Source organism: Rutilus rutilus, assembly GCF_951802725.1.
Source record: "Rutilus rutilus genome assembly, chromosome: 22".
Classification (NCBI taxonomy): domain Eukaryota; kingdom Metazoa; phylum Chordata; class Actinopteri; order Cypriniformes; family Leuciscidae; genus Rutilus; species Rutilus rutilus.
The window spans coordinates 31,035,865-31,048,926 of NC_140227.1; the positions used below are offsets into that span (position 1 = coordinate 31,035,865).

Here is a 13,062-nt window from a genome sequence, read left to right on the forward strand (position 1 = left end):
GGTAATGCATTCGATTCCCAGGGAATGCATGAACTGATAAAGTGTATCGCTGTGGATAAAAGTGTCTGCAACGTGCATGAATGTAAATGTAACACAAGGCAGTCAGTCTTGATGCAGAATAAGAAATTTATTTCATAATAGTTACAAAGAACAAAATATTTAAAAGCATTTTTATCTTACATAAGCTGTACAGAGATGGCATGTATTTGACTCTAAATGATTCCGGAATAGATGCTAGAAGTATTAAATAGAAAACTGGCAAAAAAAAAAAAAAAGACAATTAAAATTGATGGAAAAATATGAAATATTCCATTTATCTACTGTACAAAAACAACTTGGAAATGGAATCCATTCTATTGTACCCTGATACATCGTTTAGGCCTCTTGCGCATTTAAAAAGTATCTTACAAAAGAATCCGATGGCCTCGTCGTCTCACGATAGCTAAAGTCTTGGCCTCTTTGGTTCCATAATTCGGTATAATACATTTGAACAGCATTTAATTGCTTCTATAAAAATAACTTTCTTTTTTTCAATGGCAGGTTTTTTTCTTCTTCTTTACTAATAATGCAACTTCAGTGCAAACATTGTAACAACCATCCGCTCAGAGAAGGAAGCGAAAGTTTACATTTCAAGTATTGAAAACAGTTCATTACAAGTAGCTATAGTGTGGGTCATCCGGTGTAGGTCACTACTATACATTGCATAGCTTGTGCGGCACTTATTTCAGAAGAATTGTGAACCACTTGGTACCTTCGAAGGCGAAGTGCTTTATATTGTGCATTTACAATATTATTTTTTTTTTTGCAAGTGCTATGCTGCACCATGAGATCGCTTGATTCACTGGTGTTTTAGAAGCGTGTTTTTCAAGGGCGCCGTTACTTTGCACACGCCGTTCGGTGCGTCTTCGGCTTGTTGCATGAATAATCAGGTTCCCGAGACACAAAAAGACACATGCCTCATTACTTATTGATAGACCTCATGTCTGTCGAGAAACCCCGAACGTGTTGTTGCAGATGTTCGCGACGGACGCTCTGGAATGGATTGGTTGTCACTCATTGTGGGAAGTGCTGACGTTGTTTTGAGAAGATGGTCAGTGCTTTTCGATTCAGTTCTGGGTAGGTACATGGATATAAATGTCTTTAAGATCACCTCTTTCAGTTTGTTCCATTATTTAAAGAGAGCTAAAGACGTTCGCATCGCTATGATGTGAAAGCTGAGGAAATCGTACAAACCTGTAGACAGGAACTAAATCACTCGATGGTTAAAGAACATACATAAATATATGTACAAAGACGCGTGGAAGAGTTGGGGTGTGTGTTTGAATGTGGATGTGTGAGCATGGATAAAGACGCGGTCACATTTATTGTTGCTCTGCGAAATATCGAGATTTTGCTCTTGACAGTTGACCGTTTTTGCACATGATATTAGACCGCACCTTAAAGGATTAGTCCACGTCAGAACTAAAACTTCCTGATAATTTACTCACCCCCACGTCATCCAAGATGTTCATGTCTTTCTTTCTTCGGTCGAACAGAAACTAAGGTTTTTGAGGAAAACATTCCAGGATTTTTCTCCATATAGTGTCTTCAATGGGTTCCAACAGGTTGAAGGTTCAAATGTGAGTTTCAGTGCAGCTTCAAAGTCTCGACACGATCCAGCCGAGGAATAAGAGTCTTATCTAGACAAACCAGCGGACATTTTATAATAAAAAAATAAATATTTATATACTTTTTAACCACAAATGCTGGTCTGTGCTGTGTAATCACGTTGAAAGGTCACGCGTGACGAAGGCGGAAGTATAGATCTAACTTAGTGTTTACAAAAGCCAAACGCCATTTACAAAAATAAATAAATAAATAAAAGGTAAAACAACGATGTTGGGCGATTTTGAAGTTTTGAGAGTTTTTTGCCCTGCACTGCATTTTCCGCCTACCTTACGCAACGTGATTACTTAATGCGTGAAGTCGTGGACGTGCAAGACGAGCATTTGTGGTTAAAAAATATATAAATGTTTATTTTTAATAGAAAATGGCCGATGGTTTGGCTAGATAAGACTCTTATTCATCATCTGGCATCGTGTCGAGCCTTTAAAGCTGCATTAAAACTGCAATTTGGACCTTCAAACCGTTGGACCCCATTGAAGTCACTATATGGAGAAAAATCCTGAAATGTTTTCCTCAAAAACCTTCATTTCTGTTCGACTGAAGAAAGAAAGACATGAATCTTGGATGATATGGGGGTGAGTAAATTATCAGGAAATTATCATTATCATTTAATTCTGAAGTGAACTACTCATTTAAGTCATAAATATTACGTTCTCACTATGATATTTTTAGAATATTTTCAGGTCCGTGTTTTTTTCTCAAGCGCAGCCGCACTCCTCGACGATCATGTTGGGAACGTCCCGTTTCACAATGTTATATTCGTCGTCGAAGTACAGCATGGACATGGTGCTCAGTTTGGTCGGGATGCAGCAGGAGTTCATGGATCCTGGACTCATTCCCCGCATGCGGTATTGGTTCACCACAGCGGTGTGGAAGGACGAAGCCGATCCGGGAACCCCGGCCATGTACGCGGGACAATTCCCTTCGCAATAATTCCCAAAGTACCCAGACGGGGCGATGATCCAATCGTTCCAGCCGATGAGGCGGAAATCGATGTAAAACTGTTGTCGGCAACACAAGCTACTGCTCCCGTCGCATTCTAGGCCTCGTTTTCGGATGCGATGTTTGTTGTCCGAAGCTCTCGCTTGAACAACCAGGAAGGGGCGGTGAGACTCGTCGTTTGTGTTCACCAAAACAGGCACGATTCCCATTTTGTCGCATCCCTCGCACCGAACGTCCAGGTTTTGCCGGCGATCGCCCTTGGAGAAAACCATCTGCACGGCGTCCGTCAACGGAAAGGTGTGCCAGCCGCTGCGTTTAAGATCCACGCGCTTCTCCACCAAGTTCCACTTGCTCCCGACACCCGGCTCTTGCGAGTAAACCTTGACCGTGATCTTCCTACGAGAGCCCTTCTCCAAAACATTTGGCAGGAGTTTGAAGTATAACCACAGGTTCGCCTGGGACACGTGCAGGTTCTGGTTGCCCTCGTTGGAGATAACGAAAAACAGGCTGGTTTTGGAGGTCAGAGACTCGTCTGTGGGATCAAGAGAGGAGAAAACATGATCAGCTCAGTGCATTTCATCAACTGTTAGTGCTCTGCGGTCATTTTTGACCGAAATATTTTACTTTTTTTATTATTATTCATCAGAATGGTACGAAACTTAGTAAAGTGTTGGCAGTTGCTGTGTGAAGACAAAAAAAAAAAAAATCATGGACATGATTCGAACAGGTTAAATGGTCCTGAAAACAATAGTCACACTTGTGCTCCTCGTGGTCAAAAATTTGCGCATTGGAAATGAATAGGAGACGAATTTCATCTAGTGGACACTTTTGGTACTGCAGCCGAACAACACCTGACTGAAAGCTCATTTTTTGAGATATCAAGCTCAAATTTTGAACACAACTTGTTTAGATATATGGCTTTGATTTTCCTCACAGTTTTAGAGTAAAGCATGTTTTTGAAAATGTATATTTCAAATAAAAATTTTAAATAGTATTAATATGAATATAATACTATAATACTTAATATGAAGTATTTACATTTTTCATAACAATAAACGTAACACTTGCATGCATTTTTGTCCTATAAATAAACAACTTTTTTGCAGAACATAATAGATCTTTGTGAAAAATATAATTTCTTTTATAATTTCTGTTCTTAAGACCTGAACATATTCTTGAAAGTTTAACCTTTTATTAAAAATAAACATTTTATTTTATTAAATTTAAAATGAAACTTTAATAAAATTGGGTCAAATATCACCCGAACATGGTTTCGAAAGGTTTCATGAGATTCAACCATTTTATTTTATTAAACCTTAAATTAAACTTAATTCAGCATAAATTAAATCCAGAACAAAAATGCTACCAAGATGTATAAACGCTTGCCAAAAAAAAAAAAGCCAAAATAATATTAACAAATAATATTCGTCCTTCGTGCAAAATCAAATTTTTTATGTCTGATTTTAGGGTAAAATATGACCCGCACATGTTCTTGATTGGTTTAATTGGAAACATTTTCTTTTATTAAAACTTAAATTAAACTTAAATTCAACATAAATCAGAGGCCTACTATTATGTATAAATACATTGAAATTTAAATAATGAAAATAAATGTCACATGCAAAAAAAAAAAAAAAAAGTCCTTGATTCTACACATATATTTTTAATATTATTTTGTATTTGATTCTTCAGATTTGTGACCCGGACATGTTCTGGAGAGGGTTGGCTCTAGCTGATCTCCTGTGTGTCTCGTTCTGGGGTCGGATCCAGTGCTGTCGGGGGTCTGGATGGAGATGACAGGACTGAGAGAGTTTATGAGAACACAACACTACTTCCCAGCAAAAGCTGCTGAGCCGCAGAGAGCGCACAATGAGCCGCGTGACATCACAGGAAACGCATCACAGGAGTCGACATACAGCGGTACAGTGAGAGCGATCAAGCACAACCCTACGACATTCACAAAAGAAGCACATTTACATGACACTGAACGCTTTTGGAGCCACCAAAACAATCAAAATGTATTCTTTCTTCTTCCAAATGACATAAACTAACTTATCCACATGCACATCATTGTGTTATGTGCTCTTTGTATCTTTCAACTTGTGCATCTGATCACATCACATGCACTTATACTTGATACTGATGCTTGAATTAGCAAACAAACTAATCTGTTTTCTCTCACTCGCTTCTTCCCACTGCAGACTTCGACATAACACAAGAAATATGATGTTTCTGCTGCTCTTTAATGCACTGGGAGGATTAATAAATCTGAGCCGTCTGGAATCTGTCTGAAAAGTATCCGCAAAACACACATAAAATACAAATGTTTAAAAATAAATCTAAAAATATTCTGTATATGTCATTACTCATAAGTTATGTGTGCATGTGTATAATTGTGTGGATTAAGTGCGCAGCTGTGCCGAGAGAGAGAGAGATGTGAGCCGGTCACATGGTCGGCTCGCAGGCCTCTGATTGGATAATCGCATTTGGTTTCACTGTAACTCATTTAAATGTAAACTCTGTCTTGCTGAATTAGAGGTAATACTTTATGAAGACTTTCATTAGCAAACAATATTACACGATATGATGCTTCCTGGGAACATGTTCATTTTTGGGTAAACTTCCTTAAGTGCACATTCAAATTTGATTATATTAAACCTCAAACAAAAATCCTACTAATATATAACAATAATAGTAATATATAAAAATGCTAATAATATTGCACTATAATGATGTTTTATATCATCGCAAAAGTGGCTTTTTGGGGGCATTAATGCACATTCGCAGGGTTAGAGTGAAGTGAAGTCTAATATATTTATATAGAGCTGTTCACAATACATTATTCCAAAGTAGCTTTACAGGAAATAATGAAGTTAATGTATATATCTTAGCAGATGCATTTAGCAGATTGGAGCTGTGTGATGATATAGTTTACATTTTGCAATGATACAAGCAACCAGTTTAAGCAATCATAAGTTTATATCTCTTTATGTAAGTATACTGTATGTATGCGAATAAAGTTGTATATAATGATATCTCTCATAGGGTCATAGGGCTGAAGTCTATCCCAGAAACATCCCGTCAGGAGGCCAATCCATCGCAGATACTACAACTTCATTTAAACATCTGTCCGATTTACATTTTGCAACAGAATAAAAAAAAAAAAATCAGGCATTTGATATTTGCTTTATATTGTGAGTATACTGTATGCTTGCAGATAAAGTTGGATATAACTTAGATCTGTGGTTCTTAACTAGTTTGGCCGTGGGACCCACAATGGACCCACATTTTTGGTCATTTCACCAAAAAGGTTGCCACACACACACTCTCTCACTCTCACTCTCACTCACTCACACAAACACACTCACTCACTCACTCACACACTCACTCACTCACACACACACTCATTCACACACACACACACACACACACACACACACACACTCACTCACTCACTCACTCACAAACACACTCACTCACTCACTCACTCATACACTCACTCACTCACACACATTCACTCACTCACTCACTCACTCACTCACTCACAAACACACACACACACACACACACATACTCACTCACTCTCACTCACTCACAAACACTCACTCACTCACTCACTCACTCACACACACACTCACTCACTCACTCTCACACGCACATTCACTCACTCACTCACTCACTCACAAACACACTCACACACTCACTCACTCACACTCACTCACGCACTCACAAATAGACTCACTCACTCACTCTCACACACACATTTACTCACTCACTCACTCACTCACTCACTCTCACACACATTCACTCACTCACTCACTCACTCACTCACACTCACTCACTCTCACACACACACTCACCCACAAACACACACACACACTCACTCACTCACCCACAAACACACTCACTCACTCACTCACTCACACACACACACACACACACACTCACTCACTCACTCACTCACTCACTCTCTCACACACACACTCACTCACACTCACACACTCACACTCACACACTCACTCACTCTCTCTTACACACACACACACACACACACACACACACACACACACACACACACACACTCACTCGAGTTATGTACCAGTTCTGGAATTTATTGGCACTTTTTGGTAATTTCATGACTTACTAATTGACAACGTAACTACGCGATTGCATGCTCGTAATTTATTTCGCTATATAGTGAAGTGATACACTCCTCCGCATTTGCGCATCGCGAGTTTGGCTGTGTCCGAAATCGCCTCCTATAGTCTTTTGAGGGAACAGCCATTTGTAGTGGTGTCTGAAACCATAGTGGACATTATCGAGTGCACTCATTCAATCCCACAATGCACCTCAATAACGAGTGTACAACCGATGTACTCTCAACGGCTAGAGAATACCCATAATGCACTGGGAGAGTCTGAATCATCCATCCATTCATTTTATAAACCACTTGCGAGTTATTAAGTCAGAATTGTGAAATAAAATGAATTTGTTTTATTTCTTGTTTATAAACAAGCTTCAGTGCAAAGGTTTGGCATCAGAAAAACATTAAGAGTTACGTGTTTGTTGACTATACACTCAAAACAGTCTTAAAGAAAACCCAAATCACTGAGACAAACTATCAGGAAACACAGAAAGACAAAAGTGTCATTAGCTGTGGCTTCATCCACAGGGGTTTGCAAACACCATCAGGACAAACAACAAACTCACTGCTTGCTTTATACACTTCCAGTTCCTGTTCCACTGAAATCACCCTTAGCTTTACGGGTTTGTTGAGTTCACGAACCCTAAATACGAGCACTAGTGATGCCTGAACTGGACTGAACACAGGAGGGATGGTGTTTACTGTCACCACCAGTTCCAGCTGGCCAAATCAAAGCGTAAAAGCAAAGCTAAAAACAAGAGCGAACGCAAGATCACAGGTTGGCCGGCTTCCCGCTTCGATTCAGGCCTTTAGTAAAGCGCGGAGCACATTCATCACTGGGCTCTAATAGACAGCGCGAGCAAACTCTCCCTCTTGGCACTCGTCCTCACCTGCGTCTCCACACACCATTAAGATGTCACAGAAACCTAGAGGGACTCACTTGGCCTCTGCCAGCGCAGGGCAGCTTCATTCTTACAGAGAACCAGATCCTCCAGAAGATTCTGGACGTGTTCCAGCGCTCATGTCCTGAGGTCACCCCACACAGGCCCACCGGTGGCTCCGCAGCTCCCAGCATCCAGAGCCGCTCCGGGACGCTCCGTCCGGCCACGCCGACCGCACAAATCTGCTCTCCGAGGCCTTACGACTTCAGACGTTTCTGCGTAATATCTTAATATCATGTCTTGAGTTGGTTTTTGAGGAAGATATTTAGGTTACTTTATGTATTTTTTAGGGCTGTCAAATCGATTAATCACAATTAATCGCATATAGCATAAAAGTTTGTTTATACAAATATATATGCGTGTACATATACTGTATGTGTGTGTATACACACATATAATATGTATATATAAATATAATAATATATATACACATATTATATAAACAAACTTTTGTTAGATGCGATTCATCACGATTAATCGATTTCACAGCACAAATTTCTTTTTTTTACAGAATTTTAATATTATTTGTTTTAACTTCCTTGAAAATGTATTTTCTTTCTTTCTTTTTTTTTGTATTTTTCAAATATTTTTCTATTATTCATAGTTGAAGCATTAAACCTCAACATACTGTTTTTATGACATATAAAATTACTGAATTAATATACATTTCTATCTTATTTTTTCATTTATTTTATTACATTTATATACAGATTTTTTTATATTCCGACCTGTCAAGCACTTTGAGCTGCATTTTATGATTGTGAATGATTCATCGGTGCGTGTTTTTCTAAAACACAAAATAGTATTCTTTATAATCTTTCACTAAAATAAAATATAATAACTTGTTCTACATCTGAAATGCCTTTGCTCCTTCGTCATCAGTCTGTCTTCAATTTCAACCACCTTCATAAAAGCACTTTGTTCCATCTATTAAAATCCTCATGAATAAAACCATTAAGTTTTATGTTTCTGTCCGTTTCGTTCTGAAATATGTCACATTATGGATGTTAAATGGGTTGCAGTCGGCATTTATGATGACTTTAAGATACTTTTGAGCAAAGCATAAAGAATAAAACCATTAGACTTCATTTTAGCAAATCTGCAAAACAAAAAACAACCTTCCTTTAGCAACACATGCTGTAAAAGCATCAGACGACGCCAGGAACATATCGATCACTTAACCTGAATCGATCAGGAATGGCAGAGCAACACAATAGTTCACCAGTCATTTTTCAGTTTCAGCATTTGGGTAAATTGTCCCTGGATCTCGTCCGGGTGCGAGTCTCATCTTGGCAGCCACTGAACAACACAGCACAAAAGGTCAAAGGTCCAGGTCTGCACTGGATTCAATAATTGCGGCCCAAATTGTGCTTGCAATCTCGTGCAGGACTTGATGAATGCCTGGTTTGCAGCGCTTGCAACGGGTTAGTAAGATTCAACGTGACCCTTTTGAATGTGTGCTTTACTAAGAAAGGATTTCGAGTGTCTTTGCTTCTGATCGCAGTTTGACCTGAACTCAGATTTGCTGCGAGCTGCTGAATTTGTTTAGCAAATTCTACGATACATTGCTGAAAAAACTCGAAGTCAACATGAAACGCTCTTTGCATCCCATTTTACTTGCATAATGTGACGGACTTTTGAATGTAACAGGATATTTAAGTGGAAAAAATGAGGGACGGGATGTGATTCAGTAGATCTGAATGTGAGTTTGTACCGCATGCATCCCAATTCTCTTCTTTATGGAATCTAAAGGGAAAGACGTCCTCTTTATTGCATTAACCAATATTAAATTACTAGCTATTTGACGTCAATAGAAGAAAAGACGTTTCGGAAGTTCATGAAACAAGACAAATACCTTTTGTCTTTGTTAAAGATGTGCGCTCATGATGTAATGAGATCACCATGGCAGATTATAACGATGATCTAACAGCATTTCACCCACTTTTAGTCTTTCTCAGTCCTGTATACAAAACATACTCAACACTGTAGTCATCTGAAAGTTGTGCTGTGTGTGTTTTCATGTTTCGCTCATGTCAGGTAATAGATCTGTGATGCATTTTGATCTCATTAGTTGATTTATGAGTTGCAGTTTGGCTTTAGTTTGATTCTTTAACTGGATTGTGGATGCATGAACAGTTTTCTGTGTGAGATGACTTTAAATGCTCTTTTTGATGCTCTTAAAAGGGTTCTGAATAGAACAAAAAGATTAGATGGTCTAATGCCTTTAAAGACCAAAACACTGATCGGAAGATCCTATAATGAAACATCAAAAACTTTTTTGATCCTCCAATGAATCATATAGCAACCTAAACAGCCAGAAATGATTTCAAATAACCTTTAACATGAGTATCACCCCATAAATGAGGCAGAGCGGGGCTAGTTGTCACACATGAGAGTCAGTAACTGGGGTTTTGGTGCTTTTCTCTCTTTGATGATTTCAAACACCTTTCTAGGATCTTTTTTGTGACTTCTGTCCTCCAGATTAAAAATGCAATATTTTTGTAATATCTGCAGGCTATATAGACAATAAAAACGCTGACATGCATCTGAACTGAAAGTTAAAGGGTCATGAATGTCAGGCCGGGGCAAGTTGTCACATGTCTTAATTATAAACAATTTAGTAATTGCATTTTCCATTGGCTACAGTTTAATGTTCCTACACTGAAAAAAAAATAAAGTTGCTGCCTTTTTTAAGGACAATCAACTTGGAAGTTTAAGTCATTTCAACTTAAATTACATTAAACTGACATTATTTGTTATCACAACTTTTTATCTTTTGTCAAATCAACTTAGATAATACATGTGGTTCAGATAACATCATATTTTGAGTTTCTATTGATTAGACCAATCTCCTTCATTACATTAACTAAAAAAAAAATATTTCAATGAACTCAATATTTTAAGGCAACCAGGTAAAAAAATTTTTTTTTTTAAGTTAGACCAACAATATGTTTTACCAGCCTGATCTCATGAAAATGCGTCTCTACACTAATCCTACCCAAACGTATTATGCGTACCCCACACCACTACTAAACCTACCCATGCGTATCATACACACGTAAAAACTCATTTTCGCGTATAAATTACACGATAAACACATGCGTGCTATAGAGACGCATTTAATGTGACCGGGTTGGTTATACAGTGCACGCGTAAAAGCGCGCGCACAGACCCGCCTCAAACACACACCTGTCTCGGCGAAGCTGATGATCTCCGAGGTCTCCTCCTCCACCTCGTTCATGGACGTGGCGTGTCCGTCCAGGTTCGGGATCTCCACCCTCCCGTCCGCGCGCACCTTCCCGGCGTGGAGCTTCTTGAGCGCGGTCACCATCGCCGCCTTCGGGACGGGGTGTGTGATGTTGGGTCTGTCCCTCATCTGTAACCGGCTCAAGATGTGCCTCTTCACGGCCTCCAGGAAATCCACGTCCACCCGCGCGGGTCCATCGGTCTGGCTGAGCCCGCAGGACGCGCAGCTCGGGCCGGTGCTGTGCGCTTCGGTGTCCGGTGCCGGTGTGCAGCGGGTGGAGACGAGGAAGGACACTAAACAAAGCACTTCGAACATCAAGCTTTTCATCTTCTGTGATGATAAACTGCTGGAGAGCTGGAGAGCTAGATTGATGGAGATGAAAGCGGCCAAGTTCGTATCCGCTTCTCCAACTCCGAAAAAAGTGGCGCTTAATAAGTGGAGAAAGGCTGTAATATCCACTCGTAGAGATGATCCGGTTTATGAAATAGCAATATAAACGCAATAAATCCTGTGAGCGGCTTGAATATGTTCCTGTCGTTTTTGGTCACTCCGCGATGCTTGTTCAATTCGGATCGATATCACAGTGAGAACGGCCCGTTACACCATCCGATTCGTGTATGATGTTGGATAAATAAGGAACGTAAGCAGAGCTCTTGAGATCTGTCCGCGTTCAGCCGCGCTTTTACGCACAAGTCCGACGCGTCATGGCATCTCAGTATTACGCGTCAAAAACCCCACAGACTAAACAAAGGAGCTGTTATGATTTGTCCCGGTGATTTCTTCACGCTTTTGAGTTAAAATCATCCATGATTAAGGGAAGCGAGCGCAAACCAGTCAGTTTCCCCACAGTGTTTCCAAATAATCATTCGCCGTTTTGCCTTTGTTTTCAGTTCTTCAGTTGAAGATCCCGTTCTCTTGTGTTGGGCATTTTGACTTCCAGTGTACGTTTCCCAAATACTTCTTCATCATAACTCTCGGGATGGTGTTCTGGAGCTTCAGCTTTTTTCTCGCGCAAACAGACATTGTGCCGCTTTGGAGCCTCTGGAAAGTTTTTATACGGGACTGGAGAACCACGTGGGACGATCCGCCAACTCTAGTCAGAGGTAGAGAAACCTCGGGATCTGTGGCAGGACTAATGCACTTTTTTTTTTGCAGTTTAAATGTGTTGAAATGCACAATACACCTAATATAGAATATAGTAATGATCGGTCCAATATAATATAATTTCTGCGAGTTAAAATTAGCCTATAAAAATAAAATTACATGTAAAAAAAAAAAAAAGTACTTTAACATTAAGGTTATGAAGTATAGGCATATAAAATGGTTTTAGTCATGCAGTGTGCAAAATATTATATTTTGATATAGCCTGCCTATCATAATAAAGACTAGATTTAAATGCTGGGTTGTTTCAACCCATGTTTGGGTCAAATATGGACGAACCCAACCGTTGGTTTAATTTTTTTATTCTTAAACCCACCGGTTGGTTTATTTATTTTCAACCCAACGGTTGTGTTTGTCCATATTTGACCCAAACATGGGATGAAACAACTCAGCATATTTCAGAGTGTTTATTTATTCAGATCAACATATCCTTTTAAAAGAGAAAAGACACTTTTTATTTTGCTGCTAAGTACGCAAAAGCAAAACGACATGATTTTAGGTGATTATGGATTCATTTTGCTAAATCAAGGTCAAAAGGCGAACTGTGGGTCTGAAGTGATGAAGCGTCATCTTTGAATCAAACCCTTCACAGCCAGTGTGTTTCAGTCTCGGAAAGTAAATGAGCAAAACTTTTAACTGTTTTGAGTGAATGAAAGTGTGAACTCGTAAACTGGTTAAACAGGCGCCAGAGAAGCTCTTTTTAAACCTCACTAACTAGATCTAACAGAAAGAGTTTGAAAAGTAGGCTATGACTAAAAAAAAAAAAACACCACAGTAGCCTAGTTGTTTTTAAATAGAACAAGTGCAAAGAGGGTCTCTTAAAATAAAAAGTACTTGACTAAAGGGTATAGGCCTAATTTTATTTTACATTTATCTGAATAAAATAGTCCAGTGGTTTATGACTGATAGCGCCTCACTGATGAAGTTTAAAGTTGTAAAACAGCGCCACCACTCGCCAAATT

General features: G+C 39.2%; 1 protein-coding gene and 1 long non-coding RNA gene across 2 annotated transcripts; one reads left to right on the forward strand and one right to left on the reverse strand.

Annotated features, from left to right (window-relative positions):
- Positions 1 to 107: 107 nt before the first annotated feature.
- Positions 108 to 5,933, forward strand: LOC311281773. The gene is made up of 3 exons (XR_014625848.1): positions 108 to 1,116; positions 4,300 to 4,527; positions 4,809 to 5,933. It is a non-coding gene; the product is annotated as an uncharacterized lncRNA (long non-coding RNA).
- On the reverse strand, positions 2,262 to 11,937 carry LOC311281772 (inhibin beta B chain). The gene is made up of 2 exons (XM_084395005.1): positions 10,882 to 11,937; positions 2,262 to 3,139 (listed from the first exon to the last, which is right to left on the reverse strand). The coding sequence occupies exons 1-2, from the start codon at positions 11,264 to 11,266 to the stop codon at positions 2,364 to 2,366; spliced, it is 1,161 nt and encodes a 386-aa protein (XP_084251131.1). The 5' UTR covers positions 11,267 to 11,937; the 3' UTR covers positions 2,262 to 2,363.
- Positions 11,938 to 13,062: the final 1,125 nt, after the last annotated feature.